Raw genomic sequence first — 25,618 nt, 5'->3', positions numbered from 1 at the left:
ATGATGAAGGTAAAAGTTTTCAATTTAGTTTTCTATTCAAACTAAGAGTTGATTTGATTAAATTAGAACAAAGAGAAATGAGATTGATGAAAAAAGTTAGGCTTTTGGTTTAGATATCAAATGAATAAGATGAATTGTTATATAGACTCAGGATTTAGAAACTATTCGAATATGATGTGTTATCATATGTGATGCAAGCAAAGGAGCTGAGGGGGCAAAACACACTAAGTTATATAAAATTCTATGATCAAGATGAAACTCAAGCTCACATAGAAGATCACATGGGAGCTCATGGCGATATGGGAGCTTATATGGAAGTTCACAACCTCGAGCAAATGGAAGCTCATGGCTCCATAAGCTCAAAAAGCCATAATTTATGCCCCATAAAGCATGAAACTCATGGCTTTGTTTATTTAAGTTGAAGAAAGAATCCAATTTAAATTAAACAAAGTCCATATGAAGATAAGCCTAAGATGAACCAACTTCAACAAGCATTTAAGCTTTATGGATGGAGCATGGACTAATAAATTTAAGAGGGAAGCTTTGTCTATTTAAGTTGAAGAAAGAATCCAATTTAAATTAAACAAAGTCCATATGAAGATAAGCCTATGATGAACCAACTTCAACAAGCATTTAAGCTTTATGGATGGAGCATGGACTAATAAATTTAAGAGGGAAGCTTTGTCTATTTAAGTTGAAGAAAGAATCCAATTTAAATTAAACAAAGTCCATATGAAGATAAGCCTACGATAAACCAACTTCAACAAGCATTTAAGCTTTATGGATGGAGCATGGACTAATAAATTTAAGAGGGACTTCCAAGTTTATGTAAACATATCAATATATGAAAATGAGAGTCTTGCGACAAACTTTGAAGATTTTAAGAGGGAAAACTAAGCTAACTAAGTCAATGAAGGAATCAGTTTCTAAAGTGTCCAAAAATCCAAAAAATGTAACACCCAAACCCTTATTTATTATTTTTATTGAAATTTTATAATTTATTCATAAGGGTGTAATTTTATTTAATTTAATTTAATTTAATTTAATTGAAATAAAAATAATAATAATGACAAAAATAGTTAAAATTATTTTTTAGATTTAATTGAAAATAATTTTGAGAAAAATTGATGAAAATTTGGATTCTGGAGGTGTTTTTGAAAAGGCAATCGAAAATCGGGGGTCAAAATGTCAGCAGACCTGGCCAATCAGGACACACCGCGTGGCAAGGACGCTACGAGGGAGGCCACGCGGGACGGAGCCACGTGGGCGATCCGCGTGCACGCGATCAAATGGTATAGATCTCACGCGTGCGGACGGCCCAGATCTCACGCACACGGACGACCCAGATCGCATCGCGATGGACGGTCCAGATTTATTCCCATTTTAATCGCAATCAGATGACTCAGATTAAATCGTGATGGATGACTGAGATTAAAAGGGGAATGTTATAAATAACTTCACCCACACCCAACCCCAAACCCTAGCCGCCAATACCCTCGCCGGAGAAGAAGACCCAGTCACCGGAGGAACCAGCCGCCGCCGCCCGCCGCTGCACTGAGGAATTTTTTGACCGCCAAACGAGGTAAATTTTCTCTCATTGGCTCGTTTTTCGATGCTGAATCCGCCTATGACCAAATCGGAGCAAAATCACCGGTCAATCGGCCGGAAAATACCGCTGAAGTCTAGCGGCGCCGCTGCGGCTTCCCTCAATTTTTACCTCCGATGAGGCCCTTCCCGGTTCCCATTCAATGTAATTTTTACACCACTGTGATCACCGTCATTTTCTCTACAGGTTAACCGGAGCAAAACATCAAATTGCGACTCGTGCCGGAGAAGCCGCCGCACCCGAGAGCTCCGCTGCCGGTAAGTCTCAGTTTTTCGTATTTTTTGGCACATCGAGGGCCCTAGGGTTGTTTTATCACAGGAACCAATGCAAGTTTGGCTGAATTCGGCCGAAAACGGCCGACCCAGGGCGAATTGCCACCGCAGGCGGCGGTGCCGTCGTTGAAGCACGGCAGAGCCACCGTGTTGGAATTCTGAAATTGGCCGAGTAGGGCCTGGGTCTGATTTTGAATTTTTTCGGGACACGTGTAGGTACCGGAAGTGTGTTTCAGTTCCCGAAGAAAAATTTAGTGAATCTAGGGACTGTCTGTAGGTGCAGTGTAAAACCGATTTCATACTTCGAAACAAGTAAGGATCTCTTACCTTATTTCCTATCACGGCATTAAAGCTTAATAAATGTTAAAACAGTATTTTATGAGTTAATAGATATGTATAATTAATTAAGACTGCTAATGGAGCCCGAATCTGATGTATTTTTTGATCAGGTGTTGTTTGATTTATTTTACAGTTTTGAATGCAGTATGGTACCTGATGTGTTTATTATATGGTTTCGTATGCATGAATCACGGTTTCATTTATTATGGTTTGAATTATTGTGAACCCGATATTGTGTTGCCTTATTTGGTATCAATTATTGGTTTACGTGTTTATGTTTGATTGGATAGTTGAGACTAAGAAAAATAGAAAATGGTATGTGAATTGATAAATGGATAATATCGACAGCCTAACTAGATATCCTAGGAGATGGTGGACGGACCAGGTCCATAGGGAACCCTACCGGGAACGTGGTCTCTCATATCGGACGGGGTATGGAGACTTTATGTGTTTTGACGCCCATACTGGACGGGGTATGAGGACGGCCCGTTTCACCTTCATACCGGACGAGGTATTGAAGTTTATGGTTTTGGCGCACAGAGTATGGGGACGGCCCTAAAATTAAGTTATTAATGTGAATGGTTCACGTGTAGCAGAGACCCCCTATGGATACTAGTAGGCTGATAAAAGAGAAAATTTATTGTCTGATTATTGAAATACAAAAGTATGATATGTATTATGATACAGATTATGTATGAATTCATGATATTTATGATGTTATTATTTCTTATAAGTTGTTTTCATGAATCTCACTGAGGTAAGTGGACAGTAAAGGGTTTTTATTGATAAATGAATTTATCATGAATTATGCTCCATTGGTCGTTTTTATTTTTTACCAACCTTTACTTATGTGACAGTGAGATAGTGTGATGTCTTTATTGGGCTAGTGTAACTCATTCCTTATTTAACCATTTCAGATCAGGAGGATTTGGTTTATTTAACCATTTCATAGTTTTACTTATAGCATTCATCATTAGTATTTACCTTAGTTAGTTTATTCTTTTATACGTTGAATACGTTTTTGGTTATTGTGTAAGGGATGTTAATCAAAATTTTCATTTCGCTTCCGCACTTAAAACTTTTTAACACATACATTTCATTTTTATTTCCGGGGCCGTTACAAAAAATTTCAGTAACTAAGAGTCCTACACGTTATAGAATTATGAAGAGCCATTTTTACAAAAGTTTTTATCATCAAAATTGAGCATTAAGATATTTTAAAACTTAAAAACATTCAACCAAGTAATTAAAAAAATCCATTAGGTCATTAATTTAGTAGAATGTAAATTAGAAAAACCAATTTGGTCAATCTGAATCAATTAATATAAAAAAAAAATATTTATAAATACATTCATAAACACACATATCTAAAATAAATAAATAAATAAAAAAGAAACTTAAAATCAATAAAAAAAAAAAAAAAACAAGTCACTCTTTCTCTATCTACCTCCCTGTGTATCAACTATGTTAATGTTAAAACCTTTTTCCTTCATGCTCCGCACTGACTGTTGCAGCTTCCCCATGCTCAACACTAAAAAGTTTCCTTGTCCTCCACATAAAAGATCAAACCCAAAGGCCAAAGCTTCGTTACTCTCTTGTTCATTCATTTACTAGTCCCTCATTTGCTCATCCTCAACTCCTCTACTCCCCCATTGCTAAAGGTGAAATATTTAAAGGATTTAAACGTAAAAGAAGTTGTAAAAAAGTTTAACTAGTATGAGCCTGTAGAAGAAAATACTCAAAAAGTAATGGCCAAATATTGCATTCTAATTGAGATCCACTTTTTGTCTTTTATTTGTTAGCACAAATATATATATATATATATATATATATTTTGTTTTGTCTTGGTGGATATTGTGGAAGGAGGGAGTTTGAAGAGAAGATAGATTAGTTTTCTTTCCATTTATTAATTTTTAATTAAATTTTATTTAAAAATTACTCAATTTTGGTTCAAACCGGACCAAACTAGAAGTTAAATGGTCTCGTCTTCCATCTATATTCCTCTCATTTTTAGTTCTCATCCGACCCAATTCCGAACCTATGCTCAGGCTTCAATGTGTCAAATTGGAAAAATCTCAAAACACCCCCCACACACACACACATGGGTACTTATTGGCAAACAGACAACCATACGATAATCACGAACCTAATGGAAATTATACAGAAAAGGAAAAGAAGATAATGACCAGAGAAATTTATAGCATAACACCGCTATTTTTTTGTTTCATTTTCAAGTTATATTCAGAGAAACATTTCAGACAAAAAAGAAATGGCGATGATGGAGAAGGGGCGAATCTGCGTGACGGGTGCTGGTGGCTTCCTCGCCGCTTGGGTCGTTAAGCTTCTTCTCTCTAACGACTTCATCGTCCATGGCACTGTTAGAGAACCCGGTATAATACTAACCCGCTTTTCACTCTTTGTTTACCTTTTCTTAGTAATACTTTCGATTTGAAGCTGCAGTGCGCTTGTCTTGCAATTTTATGTTCGCGTGCTTTTGTTCACTGTTCTTGCTAGTGCAATCCGCCCTTTTTAATCTGCTTCCCAATTAATTTAGGTTGTCTGATAAATTGCAGTTTCTGTACTGTTAAAATTGTTCCTTGGCTCTGACTTTGCTTAAATTCTTTAAACCTTATATTGTGTTAATGATGCCGAGGCTGTGTATTGATAAAACTTATAGCACGTATTTTTCTGAATGACACGACATATATTCTGTGAACCAAATGGTGAAGGTAGCAAAAAGTGAAGGAGATTGTGATTATATATTGATCTGCAGATGTTCTCTTTTGGGGAAGTGGAATAGACAGCTCTTGACTGCTGTATTTAGGTGTTGTGCTAACATGTTTTCCCAAGTGTTTTTCTTTAAATTTCTAATTAATCATGTCATGCACAATCACTTTTTTTTAAAAAAATTGAGATTTGGGATGTTTGTATACATGTTAGGTATATTAGAAAACTGGTGATAGAAGTTATGTTTTTATGAATTCCTTAATGATGAGCAGGTGATCCAAAATATGCCCATTTGAAGAATCTAGAGAAAGCACCAGAAAATCTTAGACTCTTCAAGGCAGACTTGCTGAATTACGAATCTCTTCATTCAGCCATCACAGGATGCACTGGTGTCTTCCATGTTGCCTCTCCTGTTCCGTCTATTGTTGTTCCAAATCCTGAGGCAAGAATTCCTGATTGCCAGATTAGCTTGATGTATTAGCGTTAGTTAAACTTGTTAATTTATTAACTTAATGTTCTTGTGTTAAGATTGGACAAATACGGTGCATTTTGGACCTTGCTCTCTTGTAGTATATACACTGTGCATTGTTGTTTCTGTATTTCTTGACTCAACCAAAATGAATCTGTATTATTATATATACAAGAAAGCAAGGTCCAAAACGCACCGCATTGTCCAATCTTAATACGAGAACATTAAGTTAGTTAATGAACCCGTGAGCTGATGCTAATACGATGAAATCACTATACATCTTAGGATTATATATTTAATATGTTTCTTGCAGCAGGAACTGTAACTTCTGTATAGTTACATCCTCTGGCGGGAATTATTACTGATATAATAGATAAAAGAAGGCAAAAAACTGAAAGCATGTTTGGAAGTAACTAATCATTATGGTCTTATTCTTGTTTGTGATTTAGCCCAAAATTATTTTCACTTCATTTTGGATTCTCCAGCTTTCTGTTTTCTTTGCAGGAAGTGCTTGAACCAGCTGTAAAGGGTACACTCAATGTACTTCAAGTGTGCAGGGAAGCAAAAGTTAAACGAGTTGTCTTTGTGTCCTCTGTTGCCGCAGTTTCCATGAACCCTAGATGGCCAAAAGATAAAGTGAAAGATGAAACATGCTGGTCTGACAAGGAATACTGCCGGACAACGAAGGTGAACTCTCACAGAAGCCAATTGTGCATTAATCTTCTTATTTTAGTTGCAAACTATTTTCTGGTTCTGAGCAATGGTTCATGTAATTGTCAACTGAATGTCTGATTCTGTATTTGAACCAGAACTGGTATTGTCTTTCAAAAACAGAAGCAGAAATGGAGGCTTTTGAGTTTGCAAAGAGAAGTGGGCTTGATGTTGTTACAGTTTGCCCTACTATCATTTGGGGGCCACTTCTGCAGCCCACAGTAAATGCCAGTAGCTTGATTCTCATCAAGCTTTTGAGAGGTGTCTACTCTTCTCAAATCTTTACTGTTGTCTTTATTGGACATCTGCATATAATTGTCTTTATTCATTACATTCCTTTCTGGTGGAAATGTGCGTGGAAGTTCTGACTGTTGTATAATGGTATTTGATGAATCACATAAATGCTAAGGTCAAAAGTTTTGAATGTGAAAGTAGATATTAGATTCTGAGATAATGATGCTAGCAACAAAGAAAATCTTGCCTTGCAGTCTGAGATTCCCATAAATCAGCTTGCTATTTTTTGTTGATGCTGAACTTTTCTGGTGATGTACAAGATTAAAATCATACTTTTGGATATCCTAATTCCTGAATGGATGCCCACTAGCTATCCAGTATGAGTACAATAGTTGTATGCATGGTGGGTAACTGCATGTTTTTTCTTTAAATGTAAAATTGCTAATTTATCAGTAAAGTTTATGATAAATCTAGCTTGGCTTTTTTTTTTTTTTTTTTTTTTTTTTATATCACTAATTCCCATTAAGTCTTTGTTTCTAACTTCTAGTTGAGCTCTTCATCTGACCAAGAATCCCTATTAGGTTAGAATTTCTGACAATAATTTTCTGCAATTGGTGTATACAGAAGGGTTCGAGTCAAAGGACAACAGACTCCTGAGAATTGTGGATGCACGTGATGTAGCAGAAGCAGTGCTTTTGTTATACGAGAAGCCTGAGGCTGAAGGAAGATACATATGCACGGCACATGCGATCAAAATGAGGGATCTGGTTGATAAACTGAAGAGTTTATTTCCTCACTACAAGTATCCTAAAAGGCAAGCCTCCTGTGCTGCATATTATCTGTGCAACCATGGACTTCTTTTTCACTCCATATCAAAATTATAACTTTCAATACAACTGGTTATAAATTGCAGCTTCACGGAGGTGGCGGAGGAGGAAGGTTTGTTGAGTTCAGTGAAGTTGCAGAATTTGGGTTGGAAATACCGGGAATTGGAGGAAACTCTAGTGGATTCCGTCAAGAGCTACCAAAATGGTGGGATATTGGATTAGAAGAGAAATTGTTGGTAATTTTATGTTATCAGCTTGTGGTCCTTGGCGGGCCTTGGAGTTTATGGGTTACAAACAGCATAGTTGATAATACACTATCAGTAGACTTGTTTCCAAACAGGTTTTAAACTTTAGTTAGTAGTGCTTTTTATTTGGGTACTCCAAAGCTGCTACTCCGATTTTTGTTGTTACAGAAGCTAAAAGTTTGTAAGTTTTTAATGATTGTTGTTGAGATTTTCTTTCTTGTTACAGTTTAGAAATGCACTAGGTAGTGGTTTCAATTCATCTTTCCCTTCAATAATATTTCTGGTTTTGGTATACAGTATACGAAAATTAAATGACAAAAAGTATATTTTGATGGAATTATCTTTTTTTTTTTTCTAAAAAAATAATAATAATAATAAAATAAATAAAAAATATTAAAAATGGTGAATAACTTGATAATTTATATAAAATAAAAAAAGTTAGGGGATGGTGTGGCATACGATTCGGAAAGAGGAAATCTCGCAGGAGTTGATGGATGGAAAGTTTTAAAAAAAAATAATGTAATGATAATTACTTGAAAACATTATGCCACTACATTTTTTTTAATTTCTTATCTGTAAACTGCGATTCTTTTAATTCTTTGGTACATAGTCAATTAGACAATTACAACCAATTCTAACATGCCCATCTTTCTTTTGTTTAAATCTTATGCTTAAAATATGGAAACATAATTATAATTATATTATTATTTAGGTAAATTAAGCTTATCATTCTTAATTTTTTAATAATAATCAATTCTCCTCTGCTACTGAACTCATACGTGGCCACCAATAGATTGAACCTATGTATTTGACATTTTCCACGTTTAAGAGAGACAGACAGATAATAAAATGTTAGGGATTGCATGTATGCTACTATGGGGTTGACGACAGAGAATAAATACTCATTAATCAAAATAAAAAATAATAATAATGCAACAATCTGATTTGGGATGGGGTCCCCCTTCCTCCTCAACTCTTATCCGTTTCTCTCTCTTCTCTTCTCCTATCTGTAATATTCTTTTTCACTTCTTCTTATACTATTAACAAAATTACTTGAAAACTCTAATCCACAATTTATGTGGAGGTTATCACACTAAAAACAAAATTTTAGTAACGTAATTTATAAGGATTATTTGTCTTTTATCAGAGAGGCAAGCTTGTAAATGTTTCTGAAACTCCGACTGAATTTAAAATTTTAATATATACTTTTAAATAGATCATAAATAAGAATAAATACTATAACTCTAACTGATGGATGTTTGTAAATATATATCAACTCAGTGTCTGTATGATCTACCTCTAGACATCAGTAGTCGATAAAGGCAATCGTCTTAACATACATCAGAGAGAGAGAGAGAGAGAAGGGACCCGCATGGCAACCTTCCTAAGCTATATCGCTTTCATTGAGAACTCTCTTTTCCTTCTTCGTTTCTCTTCTTTCCTTGTTTCTCTGCTCTTCCCGTGTAAATAATCATTTTTCTTCTTCTTCTTCTTCTTTTACCAAAATATGAAAATACGAAGAAGGAGGAGTTGGACTCGAACTCTCCTTTGGCTTCCCCTTTTCACTACTACTACTCATTTATACTAAATCAGTATATACTTTGTTTTACTACTGTTAATAGTATCCACTTCAAAAAGATTCTTCTTGTCTTTTTTTTTCCTTTCTTTTTGGTTTCGCAATATATTTCCCTCACCAGTCGCCACCTTTTCTAATACAAGCCGAAGCCCACTACATGCTCTCTATGTTCCATTGAATCCCACCACCAACTTCACCCACCTTTGGCCCATCTCCCCTCAATTCTAGGGTTTTTATTTTTCTCACCCTCTCTCTCTCTCTCTCTCTCCCTCTCTCTCTCTCTCTCTCTCTCTCCTTTTTTTAAAAAAAGAAATTTCTCTACTCGCCTTTTTTTTCTTTTTATTATGATTCTTAAGGCCTATTGGCTCCATCACCTCCCTTGGCTTTCCGATCTTTTCCTTTTCCCGTGAAAAATAGCGTAACCCTTCATGTTCCTTTTTGATCCCCTTTCAATTCAATGGATTCTAGGTATATCTCGTCCTTATCTAGGGTTTTTCTGGGGTTTTGTCGTTGAAATCATGCATTGGGTGGATTTTTAGTACAACTTAGGATTCGTCTTCTGCAAGTCCATCGTTTCTCTTCTTAAGCATCTTGCCCTTTTTCTCGTCTACATTTTTCAATCGATTTCTCTCTGTGAAATTTCTCATTCATGGCGTATCAGCCGATTCCGGGTCCAAGCTCGGGATCAAGTTCCAGTTCTGGGTTTCAATACCTGAATTCCCCTTTTGGAGACACTACATACACCAAAGTCTTTGTTGGGGGCCTTGCCTGGGAAACTCAAAGCGAAACCATGCGTCGCTATTTCGAGCAATTCGGTGAGATTCTTGAGGCCGTCGTTATCACTGATAAGAATACCGGCCGATCCAAAGGCTATGGTTTTGTGAGTATTTTCTTATTTCGCTGATTTAGCCGATAACGATATCCATTGTAAACATTGTTAATTATCAAAGTTCTCCTGATTCTAGCTTGAAATTCTACAGCATCTACTCGCTTGGATTAACAAATCATTTACGAATTGGATAACAATAATTCTGTTTTTGTTTTATTCTCAATGGTGGGAAACTGGTGAATCTAACCATGGTATCCGTTGTCTGCTATTATTAATGTCTGCAATCAGACGTTTCTATGAATGAAAAAGGTGTCTTTTGATTACTGGAGTATGACTTAATCTTTGTTCGTATTTATATGGAGGGTGTAGGTGACTTTCCGGGAACCAGAGGCCGCAAAGAGAGCTTGCGCTGATCCAACTCCGGTTATTGATGGCAGGCGTGCGAATTGTAATTTGGCATCCCTTGGGCGACCTCGGCCATCTCTACCTTATGGTATCATATCTAATTTGCCTGGTTAGTCTAAATGTGCTACTCATTTGCACAATATATATGTGCCTGCAGGGACATCTCGACCTAAAATTTTTTATTTTCTCAAAAAACCTATTAAATTAATTAGTTGGGCTACTTTCTATACGGCATTTTTGCATTCATATAAGCATCAATGTCTTTTTGCATTTAATTTTAGCATTTTCTTTTCCCAGTAGAGATTTATTTCCTTTTTTAAACTATGACCCTGCAGAGTTTCCGTTGCCTTTCTTTCTTGACCTTTTTAACAAATTTCATTGGTTATTTCCCAAGTATATCTCAGCTCATTTATTTTGTTTCTTGTAGGACGTCTTAGACCAGCTTCCCCATATGTTGGAAGTGTGCAGGCGCCCCGTGGAGCTTATGTTGGAAATTTTGGCTATCAGCAGCCTCTCTCATACGGCTATCACCAAGGAGTGATGTATCCTCCCTATGGGTGAGTTGCAAATAAACTGGTATTTTGAGTCTGCGATCTGACTCAGCTTATTTTGCCTGGCTTAGTGAGTTGAAGAAAGTTTTATTCCTTATCTTTTCTTTTTTAATTGATGAAAAAGTTTCCAGATTTTTAAGGGACTAACTAATTTTTTTCAATAGATTCTGTACATTAATTTTGAGTCTTCGTTTCTTGCCTTCTGTGCTACTTACTAAAATTAAAATGTTTGACAACTCATTCTTTTGTCATTTCTCGTGACCCAATGCTAGTTGGTATCAATTATGGAATCTTCCAAAGTTCTGTCCGATAAGAATTTTAACTTTGGATTTTTATGTTGGTATGAATCTGTCATGCCCTGCATTTACTTCACACGTGCATAACCATACTGTACGTCAATTAGCTATTGCAAGTATCTTATGCATATACTTTCTCTCTCCTCTCTTTTTGATACCCTACATTTTTTTCTTTAGAAGTCTTTCATATAGAAATCAGACATGGAATATCACTTAGGTTAGGAGTTTTAGTTGGTCAAGGGATTTGTTATTTCCATGCTAGTCAGGAATCTTTCAGTCTGAAGGACAGTGATGTGACATGGTGACTGGTAATTGCAGGAATGCAAAAAATGGTAGTTGCAGAGGATTTGTGCCCCGGCTCAATGTTTTTTGAACAGGCAAGGTCATGGATATATTTGGAAAAGACAAAATTAGGATAAAAAAAGGAAAAGCAAACCTGATGGTTTGGGTTGTTAGCTTGAGATGTCTTATTGATAGTATAGGAGCACGTTATTGTTAGGTGGTCTTTTACCAAAACAAAGTGATACGCGTGCATTTTTATCTCTATGGAATATTGTCTCTGAAGCTATCATCTGACAGTAAACCATGATGTTTGGGTCATATCCTGGTCAAAATATTTAATGGCTTTTTAACCTGTACAGGTATGCAGCTGGCTATGGACCTGAATATGTCTATCCACAGGTAAAAAGACTCCTATTGGCAGAGGCATTTGGAGTTTTACTTTCCCTGACAATTAATACTGTTTTACATTTCCGGTGATTATCTGATTTTATGTTTGGGTACCTGTGGTAGGGTGTGTATAACCCTTATATGGGACAGCAATACCTTCAGGTGTATGGACTACCCGGCACAGTTAATACGACTATTTATCCCTATGGTCAATTGGGTCAAACTATTCCTGGTGGTCATGGGTACACAACAGTTCATGGATATACAGTTCCCGGTCATCAAATTTTGCAGTTTGGTGGACCTAGCGTTAGTGGAATTACAACCTCTCCTGTGCCTACAATTCAAGCAACATATCCGACTGGTATGTCTTTCTGGTCTTATCTATGATAAATATGAACTAGTTGCCTCTTGTCAAATAGTTGACACAGTGAGAGAGGAACTGTGGGTGTGGAAAGGCATCCAGAGTGATAACACTCTATGGCTACCTTTTGCGCCATTTTGGAAGGAGAGGAATAGAAGAGATTTGAGAATTTAGAATTGTGAAAAATGGTTGAACGTGTATTTTATTTTAAAGTCTTATATATTCAAATTTTTAGAATAGAAAGGAAATAAATCATTAGTTACATTGATTACATTTGATATATGTTATCATAATGCCGTTTCATCTAATTATATACTCTCTTTAACACTCTCCTTCAAGTTGGGGAATAGAGATTGTCCATACTCAACTTGCTAATGATAATCCGGGATGTTGGATTGCTCATTTTTTTGTTAATACACCTGCAAGCTTTGAGTTAGTCGGCATATTAAGCCATTGTCTAGCTTTTTTTTGGTGAAATATTTGTCAACTTCAATATGTTTGGTTTTGCATGTCATACCAGGTTATAGGCAATGCTTATGGTTGATTTATTGTCATAGTATAGGCGCATGAGCTGTTCCACTTGATTTTCGGATCTTCTAAATTTTCTTTAGCATAGTAATTCACATATTCCTTGAGTCATGACTTGAAATTTTGATTTTACACTCATCTTTGCAATTGCATTTTGTTTTTGACTACTTCATGTAACCAGGTTGCCTCAAGGAAGATACAATGATCAATGGTCGATCTTCTGTCCACCATTGACCCTGTGTAGTATGTATCCATATAGAATTTTAGGAGTAACTTGTCATTCTTTGTGGACATAATTCCTTTTTTAGATGACATTTTTAGATAATGCATTACTCTGTAGATTGCCTATAAATGTGCTTATTTGGAATTGTGTATGAATTGATTTAAAACACTTAATGCATAAGCAATATCGTATCTTGTGTGTGACAAGTATATCAGTCTCCAAACTAATCTTTAACACATCTTCTTATCTATTGGTGTGTCATTTTCTGTTAGTCTCCCAACTAAGCAATGTAGGAGTACTAGTTGACTTACATGCTAGTTTGCTCATATCTCTTGATAAGCCATGAATGTAGTTCTGTCAGGAGACGAATATCCCTGATCTTGAGCGGACAATATTAACTCCCAGAAAGTACTTTAAGTTACCTAACTCATTGATTTCGAATTCTCTAGTCAGGCATTGCTTGAGTATCAATATCTCCTTTTTTTTCGTCATCTCCCATTACAATAATATCATCGGCATATGCTAAAAGATCAATAACTTCCGTTGTCTCAGAATGCTTGAGAAACAAATTGTGGTCCTCTTGAGCTTGCTTGTATCCCAAGCCTGTCATCACCCTTGCTAATCTATCAAACCGTGCTCAGGTGATTGTTTAGTACATAGATTGCATTCTTCAATTTACAAACTTTATATGGTTATGCCCCTCTATCAAATCCTGGTGCAATTTCTGTATAGATTTCTTCTTGTATATCATCATGTAGGAATGCATTCTTCACATTAAATTGCTGTAGTTATCAATTAAAATGAGCAGTTAAGGATAGCAAGATCCACATCGTGTTCATCTTAGTTATCACGCATCTCTTGATAATCTATTTCACAAGTTTAGGTATATATTTTTGCCATTGGTTTTGCTTTATATTCTTTCTATTATCTTGTATTTTATTGTGAATATCTACTTGCAACCCATATGTCTTTTCCCTTTGGGTAAGTCCGTCGATTCTCATGTTTGGTTTTTATCTAATACTGGCATTTTAACATTAATTTTACTTTTTCCATTTCTCACAAGATAATGTCTTAAAGATAGTGTTAGAGAGACTCAATATTCAAAATTGTAATAAAATTTTGTGGGAATGTGAACATTTATTAAATGATACAAACTGTGAGATAGAATAAAGGGGATATTTAATGCATGCCCTAGTTTCTTTACAAATTGTAATGGGTATATCATTATTGAATATTGTAGGTTTTCAGAGCTTACCTTAGTCTAGAATTTTTCTTGGATTCCCAGACTGCTTCAACTCAAAACTCATAGTTCTTCCTCCTTGTATGCAAATGAGTGAATTTGGTGTCAAGTATAATTTCTTGAGTGGGTGGGTCTTCCAGTAGTTTCTGTGGGTTCTCTTGTGATGGTGGTTGAGTATGTGATAGGAATGATAGGGTAAAGAACTCAATATCCATATCTTCTTGACACTTTTGATTATTTTGTAATTTTTTTACAAATGGGCGGACACCTCCTTGATGCAAATATTAGTATATAATACTCATTCGTGTGAGAAAGAAAACATACCTGAGTGTCCTACTAGTGGGTTTCTCAAGATCTTCTAATTTCTTCAAGTTGTTTTATCTCAGTGTTGAGTTCATTGATATCAGTAGTTTTGTCTTCCTCTTTCTGGTGGGTAACATGGGCATGTCTGCAGGATTTTTGTGGAGTGTTCTTGTAATCCTCAACTATTGCTTGAGGTATTGAGTTTGTCAGGGAGTTTCCAGTATTTATCTTGATGTGTCTTGGCTCTTTGCAAAAGATACATAAAGATTATCCTTGTTATCGGCGCTAGACCCGGAATTTCCTGATTGGCTTAATTTTTTTTGTCTATTGGCATGGCTTGGGGGGGATTGGAGATTAGTGTTGAACTATCAATTGATTAGGATTCTACTATCAATTGACTAGGATTCTAACATGATCCCTCTCCTGCTCTCTTTTGCTAATACGATAGCATTTATCTCATTTTTAGTGATGGCATTTCATCTTTGTCTAAGACTTGGACTCACTCTTAATCAAACTCCTGATTGAATCCTGTTCAAAACTGATAGACTTAATCTTCATCTTTCTGCATTCTATTGTAAGACTTCGGTACCGATCCAATGCCTACTACTAACTTTTTAACATGTTAGAATATTTAGTGACTGACATGTTTTCTTATTTCCTAAACCATCTTGGCATTCAAATCGTAAATGTGGGATGCATCTTTGACTTTATAATAGGTTTTCCTAATTGTATCTCACACTTCTCTAGCGATGTAGAGTTCCACAGCCATGCTGTGATCATTAAGTCTCCCTCATACACACATCAAAGGTAGCGTACCGTAGTTTTTGTCCAGTGCCTAAGAGGTGGCTGAGCATTCTTTTTCCCTTGAGAGTGATCTGAATTAATTGCCATCAACTCAAATAGTCCTTCTCGGTAGAACAATAAGCAGTCTGGATTGGCTGAAATTTATTATTGTTTCAGGTAAAGTTTCCCATGTGGGAATTTGTTCCTGTAGTTTGGGATGTAACATCTAACTTAATTCGAGAGTTATAGCACAATTTGGTCATGAGAAGGATGTTGTCAGTAGATAATGCGACAATTTGCCCTGGACAGAACTACCGCTTGGAGTGGTTGAGTAGGATGTAGAACTTGGACATAATCAAGATAGAGACGTGCTCAGCAGGATCGGCCATGGCTCAGTCTACGCACGATTGGCAGTGTGTGGCTGAGGAGGCTGGGCATGTGGCTGTGGCAGGGCTAGCCGAACAGGGACTGTGCAGGTACAGGCGTGCGGTTCTGGTGGCTGACAGCTGAGCGATTCCTTCTGACTGTTTCTCACCATAAGGTTTTGGTTGCTAGGGCTGACTATGAAGTCCAGCTTGCGGTGGAGACAGCTGGTTTGTGGTGGTCAGTGCTAGGGAAGTGGTGGCTGTCTGACTTGGACCAGGCTGGAGGCAAACACATGGCAGGGAACAGTTGCAGGCTGGATTGCGCGATTGCATATGGAACACACAGCTTGGTTGGTTGGAGGCTTTGCGGACAGTTGTTTTTGACTAGCAAATGCAGGTTGCACAGCTAATGGCAGAGGAGGTCTTGGCTGTTTGCAGGAGAAGGAGCTGTGACTTGTGGCTCTATTTTTTCTGGTGCTACAGACGAAGAAAGCTAGCTTGATTGCTGACGGCCAGTGGCTAGACTAAGTGGCCTACTATGTAGGCTGGTGTCTCATTTTTAGGGTTTTTGTTGTTTCAGTAATAAAGGCAATATAGAGTTTGTAAAAAAGTTTAGAGGTTCTTAACATAGATCTTTGATACCATGTGAAAATAGTTGAATGTGCACTTCATTAAATATTATAGTTTTATATATATATAAGTTTTCTAAAATAAAAAAGAAAATAAACCATTAATTACATTAACTGCATGTGGTATATTTTTTCTTAATGCCCTTTAACCTAATTAAATATTTTTTTAACGAGAATATTCTTTTGGTAGATTCAAAGATTCTTGGTTTCAGGCGTTAAGTTTTTTTTAAGGTGTCAACCACTTATTTTTTTAAAAAAAGCTCTAAAAAGTTAAGGGGTCAACCACTATATCTGGTGATGATCTTGGAGATTTGGTCGACGCTTTTATAGATATGTAAATATTTTTGTATATATTTTGAATATACTTTTTATTCTCCAAAAACAAAATATACTGCTTCCTGTTAAATATAGGTAGTGTCAAATGGATTTTATATCTCTCTTTTATTATGGTGATTGAGATTTTACTTCTGCTTTCACCATTATCTGTGCCTTTTAAATTGACTTGTTAAGGGGGCAACGTAGATTCTCTTCTCAACTAGGTAGCATTCCAGGAATAGTATCACCCTATCCCTTCTCAGGAGTAGGAAAAAATTGTACTTCCATGCTCAAATGTTATGAATTTTTTTTTCTTTTAAAATATTCCTTGTGCTGGTGGCTTGCTTGTTTTTAGATCATAAACCTTTCCTCCGTGTTTTATTTTAAAACTAACATCCAACTCCATTAGTCTAATACTACAATTGATCAAGGTTTGTGATATTTGACTTGATGGAGAAGTATATAGCATGTGATGGGCCAACTTTATTTGTTTGTCAGGTATAGCAACGCCTGTTCAAGCACAACCCCAGTTTATAGTTCCTGCTCCTTCTCAGTTTATGCAAGGTAGCGGTTCTGATCAGACAGCAGGGTGAGAGATTGATCAAGGTAACTATTGACTTTGTAAGGTATCAAGCTTGTTTATCGATTATTTTGGAGCCACTCTGATAACATAGTAGAAAGTTGCTTACCTGCAGGTATCTTTAGATTGCAGCAGGACTAAGAGCAGTGGAACTGCTACATGAGTGGCGGGCTTCCAATTTAGCCTTGCAAATTATTTATTTTGCATTCTAGAGGTATTTATTGAATTTATATTGTTCTCATTTTCGCATTTGTTAAAGTTTAATTTGCTAATTATATGTTACGGGTATGGGTGGAAATTAGCTGAGTTGATTCAAAATTTTGGTTTAAATCTTGACCTCAACAAAAGCTCCATTCTAGTTCTTATTTTAGGTGGAGCCTGGATCTCAATTTAGAAGGCAAATGATCAAGTTTGGGTTTGATGCAAATGAAGCTGGGAAAAATATTGAGCTCCAAATAGCCCGAGTTTCATTCTGGCTGATTGGGGATAAATAAAAAACAATCTCATTAAACTTTTCTTTGAAATACAATCTCATCTATGCACTGTATCATACTATGTGTAAACATATTATAAATGCAGCATATATACTTTTTAGGTATGATAGTATTTTTTTTTTGAAATAATAGGTATGATAATATTTTAAATCCATAAACAAATGTCTTTGCGAGTTTTTGAGCTGAATATTTGTTCGGCTCAATAATATGAAGGAGCTTGGTTACACGCAGAGTTTGGTTTTGAAACTCCAGCCTGTAATCAAGTAGAGATTTGACTTGAGTTGGAGCTGTCCATTAACAGTTCAGCTTGGTGACAGCCCTAGATATGGGAAGAGATGAATTAGGGATATGAATTAGGTGTTTTTCTATTCTCTACTTTTTACCTGTGATGCTCCTGCTAGGATTTTAGGGATAAATGTGGTACATTTTACAAACTCTTGATTGTTTGTTGTGGACTTATTCTCAAATCTTTCCTACTTTTAATGGCTGCTGTTTTACCATGTGATAAGGGTTTAACTTGTTAGGATGGCCTTGGTCTGATCCAAGCCACTGATCTTAATTATACATGAACCTTTATCTAGTAAGTAATCCCTTTCTTTTTGTTCTGTGTTAAGTGGCTGAGACAGTGGGGTGTTGCTCCGTCACTTGATTCTTATCAAGAACTCATTTTTCCGGTTTTAATTATAGGATGTTGGAAATCCTAGAACATTATCCATTTTATTGTGATGTTTGGTATTGAGGTCATCTTAGTGGCCTTGGCCTTAATTTTCCTGTTACCATTTTTTCCCCATTTACAGCTATATATCCCATGTCTCCATATGTCTATCTTATTCACTTTGTTGCTGACTGCAAAGAAATTTATGTACGTTTTGTTGTTTGTAGTTGGGATAAAGAAAAATGGAGGTGAGCACCATAAATTTTTTCATGTGAAATTCTGGCTGCCTCATTTGTGTTGTTATTCTTTATAAATTTTTGTGTGTTATAAATGGGCGGCACTCTCTTGGTGGCTTTACTTAATATACTTATCACACTTTTTAATTTCTTGTGTTCTTGCATCAAAAGTTTAGCAGGCAGCTTGTTTGTTGTGCAGGTTATACTTAGTCATGCTCACCAGAGAAGTCAGATGTCTGAGTCGCTCCAGATGGTGGAGAAAGGGATATGGAAAGACGCGGAGGGTGCTCTTCCTTTTACCTTACCTCGGTGTATCTAAAGCCATGTATACTGTCACACTCGGATTGAGTAGGTGGCAGTAATGGATTGATGGATGCTGGAATGGGTTTCTGGCAACCATGTAGAAATAAGATGGTGTAAAAGTACGCAGTAGAATCAACATACGATTCTTTTTAGTAGGGCTGGTTCCGGCATTTGGGTATAGATAGTCAAGTCTCTGGTGTCAGTGGTGTCCGTCTCCTGCATTGTATTCAAACATGATTCTAGCTTTTTGTGCATATTAGTTTCTTTCTAGGTTTTAATCAGACTGTCAAAATCTTGCATTCTGGATGATTATGAGAGCTTCGCTTCAAAATATGGGGGAAGCTCCCCACATGTTTTAATTTAATCAAAATTTTGTGTGTAGTCATATTCTCACATTCTCTAGTATTGATTTGGATGCCAGATTGGTTTATTGTTGGAACCAAACTTATTGTCAATAAATATTATTTTTGAATACATAAAAAGTTAAATCATGAATTAATATAAAATATTTCGTCTAATTTGTTAGAATGAATCTCAAAAGTTCATAAACAAAGGAACAAGCTTTCTATGTAGTTGATGATGAGCTTTAAAATTATAACTACTAAATGATTATGCTACAGTCTACACTTTTTCGCTTCTCATTTAAAATTTCCATGTTAATATGAACTACATCAGCGGAACCATTTTGCAATTTCTTTATTTCTGGAGCTGACAGTTGAGACCACTACTTGGATCTCTTCCAAGGCTTCGTAACCCGACCCGTTGAGAAGATGAAAGGGTAAATTCCAAACTTCAAAATCCATGGGGTCGGTTCAGCACTCGAGTTGATTCTCACAAAGGGGCGATTTTGAAAGAAGTATGGCCACAAAATCGTCGTTGAAAGAACCAGCCGGACCTGGAATTCCTCCCGACACACCCTCTAAATCCCCCCAAGTGTCACCAACCCCTATCAAAACCGAAACTGCCACCTCTGCGCCTGCTGCTTCCCGCCCGCTGTCTCTGCCTCCGCCTCCGCCGCCCTTCTCCGAAGCCGACTCTGTCCATGTCCCCAGCTACTCTAGTACGTTTGCACTTTCTTTTCGTTTTTTTTTTTTAACTCAACAGAAAATGAAACAGGAACGTGTTAGATGAGCATAAATGGCGTAAATTTGCAATTTGTCAGGATGGTTCTCGTGGAACACCATACACGAATGTGAGGTCCGGTTGCTGCCGGAGTTCTTCGAATCTCGGTCTCATTCGAAAACCCCAAAAGTTTACATGTACTACAGGAACTCCATTGTTAAGCAATTCAGAGATAATCCTCCAAGGAAGATCACCTTTACTGATGTTAGGAGGACCCTCGTAGGCGACGTCGGTTCCATCCGCAGGGTCTTTGATTTCCTCGAGGCATGGGGCCTCATCAATTATTCCCCATCCGCTCTGACCAAGCCCTTGAAGTGGGACGATAAGGACGCCAAGTCCCCTGCTGACGCCTCCCTCCAGTCTCCTCCCACCATTATTAAAGACACTGCCAAGAGAATCTGCAGTGGTTGCAAGTCTATTTGCAACATTGCCTGCTTTTATTGCGAAAAGGTCTCTCTCTTTTCCCTTTTCCTGTTTAGTTTAATCCTTAAATCAATCGTTAGTAAGTTTTCTTTTTTCGTTTTAAGATGTTCCCCGTTGCATGTTTGTTGTTTGTTGGCCTCTTTAATTTACTTATTATATTTCAGAAGCATACTCTATGCTGCGGCTGAGTAATCATGTGTTCCAATTGTAGAGATTCAGATATCTGATATTGCATTTTTATCATGTCTGAGTAAATACGCATTAGGACTATCTACGCATGTATATGTAAGTTCATTTCTTCAGGAGCCGTAACTGAGGAATAAGTAAGACTATTTTATTTACTTATAAAGTTTAAAATACGAGACAATATAAAGGGGCATGTTAGTTATTGAATGCGATGTTTTATGTTGTTTAGTTGTTATGAAACATAAAACATTGTTTATGGGCAATTCTATGTACCAAACACATAACTCTACCTTGTGTTGTCCTATGTTGTCATGTTGAGATCCATCCTGTTAACTTATTTCATTTCACCAAATCCTACTTTCCCTTAGGGAAATGCATAAATTTTGTGCTCAATATAATAGGCATTGATAAAATCTAATTCCTATGATGATTTTTGCAATTTCTGTTTGTGCAGTATGACTTGACTCTTTGTGCAAGGTGCTATGTTCGGGGCAACTATGGGCGTGGTGTTCATCCTCATTCTTCAGAATTCAAGAGAGTCGAGATCAGTGAACAGACAAAGGCAGATTGGACAGACAAAGAAACTCTACAACTCCTGGAAGCCATTATGCACTATGGTGATGACTGGAGGAAGGTTGCCCAGCATGTAAGTGGAAGAAGTGAGAAGGATTGCATCACTCATTTCATAAAACTTCCTTTTGGGGAGGAATTTATCAGTTGCGCAGACTCTGGGGAGGTTGATGATAGGTTTAACGAAATGAAAGATCCTGCTGACACTGAGTCAGGATATGAAGGTATTGGCACAACACCCTCTACCAAAAGAATGCGTCTGACGCCTCTTGCAGATGCAAGCAACCCAATAATGACTCAGGTGTGGATTGAGCCCTATCGCAATTTTGAATGGATGTGATTTAATGTTTAAAAAGGAAGTTGAACTGACAAAAAATGATATCAGGGTTCAAATTTTATCATTAGTGATTTAAGATGTAAGCGCAATGCATTGAATCCTGAACCTAAATCTACTAATGTTCATACTGGTGTTTTGTTGTGTGAGCCAAGCATTTTAATGTTTTAGTTTTTCTGTGTTTTAATGATTTAATGGTCCTTCGCTATCCATTTTTTTTCAAAAAAAAGGTTCTTTGCTAATTTGCTTTCAACAGTATAGAGAGTTCATAATCATCCCCTTTACTTCATTTCTGAAGGGTATTTCTTTATCTCTTTTGCTTTTGCAAATGAGGCACTTAGATCTGAGAATGGGTAGGCCCTTAAGTGGGATTAAAACCAAGACCATGGAAGGGAATCTCTAGCCACCAGGCCACTCAGATCTCCCCCGACAGTGACTCTTCTTAACTTTGCATACCTCCTTCGGACGTGACATAGATCCGGGTGATGCAGCTATGTTGAATCTATGGCTTAAATTTAGAGACTATATTGTTAGCAACACTTTAGGCTAGGGAGAGGTGTGCTACAATTATGTTTTGGATTTAAGCTGTTTTTCCTGGAGGGGTATTCTTGTGATTTTGGGATTTCTACTTAGTCTACTATATAAAAAGGTAAGCTTGCGTTCTTCATAGTAAAAAGAAGTACATGCTTCCTCTCTTTCCGCCTTTATTTCAAATCTGTGTTTGTCGCAACTGGTGCAATCCCAGAGTTGAGAGGAAATTCTTGGAGTCCTGTTTGGTGACGATGGTGTCATCAGTTTGTTGCTTCTGAATTGACATAGTTCAAGGTTTTCTGTATTTTACCTGATGTATGGGTTTAGTAACAAATTTTGTATTCAATAATTGATGGTTGCAAAGTGAGGGGTTATAGTAATTGATGGTGGCAAAGTGAGGGTACATAACTAGTCATGCAATCCTTAACAGGTAGCTTTTCTGTCTGCCTTGGCCGGTGTAGATGTTGCAAAATCTGCTGCTCGAGCATCTGTGACAGCTTTATCCGAGGTGGACTCCCGTGCTGGTAAAGGTGATGTTGGATCTCTAATCAGAAATACAGAACGGCAATATTGTTTCAAATATTGATAGAATTGATAATTTAATGCTCTGCTTCATTGACCGCCTAACTCAGGAGAATCATTCTTTCTAATGCAGAAGCTGATGCTGCATCTGGCAGGGGCACTACAGAAAATGAGTTGGAAAAAACAAGTTTAGATGCAGTTTCAGCACTTGATAAGGAAGAGCTGGAGATAGAAAGAGCAATTTCTGAGATTGCAGAAGTTAAGGTGCGGGAAGCTTGAGTAATTTCATTTGTTGTTTTTGGAACTAGTAAATTATTTGCTAAAAGTAAGATGTTGTACAGCTTAAAGAGATCCGTGATAAAATTGTTCAGTTCGAGGAACTGGATTTACACATGGAGCAAGAGCGGCAACAGCTGGAGCAAATTAAAAATATGCTTTTTGTAGATCAGCTGAATGTTCTACTAAATAGAAGTTCTGCCCAAAACCAGGGCAACGCGTAGAGGGAGAAGGTTAAACAGATGTTTAATACTTAATTGGCTTTTTGTTGTTACCTTATTCGATCAAATGCTTTATTGTTTATTTTCTAGTGCATTCACTTTAGTCATTCCATGATATATCTATCTGTAAAGGGATCCGGAAAACCTCCTTTCAATATGATTTCCAAAGCCATCATGCCACTTCCAAGTTTGAAACACTATCTGTGAATTTCAAGGAACAAAAAGAAAAAAATCTACTGAAACAGCACTACCAGAGTGCTTGTCTCGGTAATTCATGGTTTGATGTTTTTCCAGTTTAATTAAGCATTTTGAGTTTAGAGTTATTAAAATGAATCTAAGCTAACAAGTTATTATGGCTCAGCTTCAATTTAAACCCGACTTTACATGTCCTTGTAATTGAGCAAACAACGTAAGTAAAACAATAACAACAGACAAGAAACGCCTGAATGCAAGTGGAAGATCTTTCCCACACCATCAATGACTATTTCTTCAGACAAATCGGAAGGATGCAACAGCCTGCAAAACCATCAAAGGGTTACAACTGAGTAAAGAGAACTGGAGTTATTAACAAAGATCCACGTGTCCTAATTCTTATAAAATTATATGAATTAAGAATATCTTAGTATAACGTCTACCTTCTCAATTTTGGAGCTGTATTTCTCTGATTCTTCTTCCACAAACTGCAAACAAGTTGGGATCTAAGCTTGATTATGGCTAGTCTTCCATAAAACAAGATGGAACAGGAAAGCGCAAAACAGAACTATGACCAAGGGAAACAATTCCGAACCTGTCCTGTCACCGTGTACAGTCTGTTATACCAAGCATTTGATGCCATTCCAAGTGCTGAGAGCAAATGTCTCTGGCTTTCCCCCGGATTTTGCAGTGTATACTCGATGTAGTAGAATCCTGATCAATTAAATCCATCATCATATTTTTCTCTCTCTCCACCATTTTAAGAAAAAAAAAAAAAACAATTTTGATCCGTTTCTTCATTAAATTTAACTATAAACAGAATTCATCCTGTCCCAGTTTCATAATTTCAACACAAGCACATGTACTGCATTCACACAAGAGAATAGAGTTTTCAGACACGAGGATTGATACCTTTGGAAGCTTTACAATCTATGAGTTTTGCAGCAACACCTGGAGGCCTCTGCCAGCTTCTATCCAATCCACTAACCTAGTGAATGGCGTTTGTTATGCTCGTAGATGGATACCATAAGTTGCGCAAAGCAGCAAAAAGAACGTTTGGATGACAAGAAACAAACCAGAGTCTCCGCAAAAGCTTCCACATTACCAAAGGATTCCATCCTTGTAAAATCCGGACCAAGCCCCGTGATTGTGACACTCACTGAATTTATTCAAGAAAGAAAGAAATACTGGTGAATAATGTGAGCGGAAGAGATGGATCCACCATAAAACTCCATGAATACCATTTGAAGTCGATGTTTCTTCTGGGTAGAAAGCTATTATTGATTTGAATCCATTAGGTTCTCCTGTGCCAACTTGCCAATCTGCATCAATCTTCAACAACTAGCAATTACTTTTGTTCTACGCCTACTTCAATTTTGTAAAACATATGAAAGCTCCATATTCTCGAAGGCCTGAAACTTATTACATCTAATTTGTTAAATCTTACTGTTGTCAAATCTTGCCCACATCGTTTGGAGGGATTAGTACATGAAGACATTTTTTTTTTTTTTATGAACAAAAAAAGACTACATTTAACCAACATAGCAGAAATTTGTTCTATTTCCATCATGCCATGTCTAGGAAGGGGATTAGAAAAAAGAATTCACCTTGGGGAATTGATATCTTGAATTTGTTCACATCATCAGTATATACACGGAAATCCGCCGGCACATCTGAAATAACAGAAAGCAGAATTTATCCCAAATACTGAAAATCAAGAGCAACAAATACGATCCACCGAAAAATCACCCGTTTATTACCATTCTCCGCCAATGCAGCGGAAGTAATAGCCGGGAATGAGATCGCCGCAAAACCCATCTGCAACATAATCTGTCTTCTTCTAGTCCCAGCATCTTCTTCTAGTCGAATTTGAAAGCTGAACTGCGAAAACCAAATCAAAATCGAAATTAAAAAATTCCATGAAACAGGGAAATTACCAACCTAGAATTGATATTAGATGGATATTCTTGGCGGGAGTTGTTGCAGAAAATAATGCGTTGCTTTCTGCATACATGGAGTCCTGGCACAAGGGGGAAAAAGGAGAGGTCGATATGAGAGAGTGAAAATCAGGGAGAGCGAGAGGGTTAAGGTGCATGAAGGACCTTTGCTCTTGACCGAGCAGCAATAGCCAAGGGGGCGATAGAGAGGATGCAGAGAGGAAACAGACGCCATGCCTTGGAGATATATTACTCGTTGCTGGCTGTTGCTGTTGTGGCTTGCAACGTCTGGAATAATAAAGAAGCTAATTTTGAAAATGTAAATACATAATACTTTTTTTTTTTTTTTATTAAAAAAATCTAATAATAATATTAATTTGAATATATAAATTATATATTTTTTTTATATATAAAAACATAACTAAAAAAATAAAAATAAAAATCAAACGAAGTTAATAAAAGTCAAAATATTCTTTCAATTTTCAACCGTCATATAATTATGTTTCTGGAACAATTAATTAATTATTTTTTGT

At 36.7% G+C, this 25,618-nt stretch overlaps 3 protein-coding genes across 10 annotated transcripts; 2 read left to right on the top strand and 1 right to left on the bottom strand.

Moving 5' to 3' along the window:
- The first annotated feature begins 4,273 nt into the window (after positions 1-4,273).
- Positions 4,274-7,623, top strand: LOC110818016 (cinnamoyl-CoA reductase 1-like). Its single transcript, XM_022046749.2, has 6 exons — positions 4,274-4,607; positions 5,217-5,386; positions 5,918-6,100; positions 6,223-6,385; positions 6,983-7,172; positions 7,272-7,623. The coding sequence occupies exons 1-6, from the start codon at positions 4,487-4,489 to the stop codon at positions 7,405-7,407; spliced, it is 963 nt and encodes a 320-aa protein (XP_021902441.1). The 5' UTR covers positions 4,274-4,486; the 3' UTR covers positions 7,408-7,623.
- A 1,163-nt stretch (positions 7,624-8,786) lies between these two features.
- On the top strand, positions 8,787-23,073 carry LOC110818050 (SWI/SNF complex subunit SWI3B). 7 transcript variants are annotated; one of them, XM_088210531.1, is made up of 10 exons: positions 8,787-9,886; positions 10,205-10,349; positions 10,668-10,797; positions 11,729-11,768; positions 11,880-12,117; positions 12,827-12,888; positions 13,421-13,509; positions 17,002-17,109; positions 17,199-17,297; positions 18,668-19,152. In XM_088210531.1, the coding sequence occupies exons 1-6, from the start codon at positions 9,656-9,658 to the stop codon at positions 12,877-12,879; spliced, it is 837 nt and encodes a 278-aa protein (XP_088066657.1). In that variant the 5' UTR covers positions 8,787-9,655; the 3' UTR covers positions 12,880-12,888; positions 13,421-13,509; positions 17,002-17,109; positions 17,199-17,297; positions 18,668-19,152. The 7 variants fall into 7 exon arrangements, with proteins under 7 accessions (XP_088066657.1, XP_088066656.1, XP_088066654.1 ...); XM_088210530.1 differs by lacking the exon at positions 13,421-13,509; XM_088210528.1 differs by lacking the exons at positions 12,827-12,888; positions 13,421-13,509 and having other exon boundaries at positions 8,795-9,886; positions 17,181-17,297.
- Positions 23,074-23,291: 218 nt separating this feature from the next.
- On the bottom strand, positions 23,292-25,398 carry LOC110818051 (Photosystem II reaction center PsbP family protein). 2 transcript variants are annotated; one of them, XM_088210532.1, is made up of 10 exons: positions 25,251-25,398; positions 25,090-25,168; positions 24,909-25,024; positions 24,756-24,821; positions 24,390-24,470; positions 24,225-24,307; positions 24,061-24,136; positions 23,744-23,862; positions 23,592-23,654; positions 23,292-23,472 (listed from the first exon to the last, which is right to left on the bottom strand). In XM_088210532.1, the coding sequence occupies exons 1-10, from the start codon at positions 25,318-25,320 to the stop codon at positions 23,446-23,448; spliced, it is 780 nt and encodes a 259-aa protein (XP_088066658.1). In that variant the 5' UTR covers positions 25,321-25,398; the 3' UTR covers positions 23,292-23,445. The 2 variants fall into 2 exon arrangements, with proteins under 2 accessions (XP_088066658.1, XP_021902489.2); XM_022046797.2 differs by having other exon boundaries at positions 23,592-23,636.
- Positions 25,399-25,618: the final 220 nt, after the last annotated feature.

The sequence above is a fragment of the Carica papaya genome, chromosome 1 (assembly GCF_054855325.1).
Source record: "Carica papaya isolate Zhongbai chromosome 1, ASM5485532v1, whole genome shotgun sequence".
NCBI classification, from domain to species: Eukaryota; Viridiplantae; Streptophyta; class Magnoliopsida; order Brassicales; family Caricaceae; genus Carica; species Carica papaya.
Note: the sequence above shows the minus strand (reverse complement) of the source record. Positions and strands in the feature narration are given on the sequence as shown.

What these genes read in the sequence shown, in the direction of transcription:
- LOC110818016 (XM_022046749.2), top strand. Translation starts at nt 4,487, where the DNA reads ATGGCGATGATGGAGAAGGGGCGAATCTGCGTGACGGGTGCTGGTGGC. An exon ending in TGGCACTGTTAGAGAACCCG is followed by an intron (nt 4,608 to 5,216) that starts GTATAATACTAA and finishes AATGATGAGCAG; the next exon opens with GTGATCCAAAATATGCCCAT. An exon ending in CACTACAAGTATCCTAAAAG is followed by an intron (nt 7,173 to 7,271) that starts GCAAGCCTCCTG and finishes TATAAATTGCAG; the next exon opens with CTTCACGGAGGTGGCGGAGG.
- LOC110818050 (XM_088210525.1), top strand. Translation starts at nt 19,630, where the DNA reads ATGGCCACAAAATCGTCGTTGAAAGAACCAGCCGGACCTGGAATTCCT. An exon ending in CCTGCTTTTATTGCGAAAAG is followed by an intron (nt 20,344 to 20,956) that starts GTCTCTCTCTTT and finishes CTGTTTGTGCAG; the next exon opens with TATGACTTGACTCTTTGTGC. An exon ending in GGACTCCCGTGCTGGTAAAG is followed by an intron (nt 22,468 to 22,592) that starts GTGATGTTGGAT and finishes TTTCTAATGCAG; the next exon opens with AAGCTGATGCTGCATCTGGC.
- LOC110818051 (XM_088210532.1), bottom strand. Translation starts at nt 25,320, where the DNA reads ATGGCGTCTGTTTCCTCTCTGCATCCTCTCTATCGCCCCCTTGGCTAT. An exon ending in CGCTGCATTGGCGGAGAATG is followed by an intron (nt 24,822 to 24,908) that starts GTAATAAACGGG and finishes CTGTTATTTCAG; the next exon opens with ATGTGCCGGCGGATTTCCGT. An exon ending in TGTACACGGTGACAGGACAG is followed by an intron (nt 23,655 to 23,743) that starts GTTCGGAATTGT and finishes AATCAAGCTTAG; the next exon opens with ATCCCAACTTGTTTGCAGTT.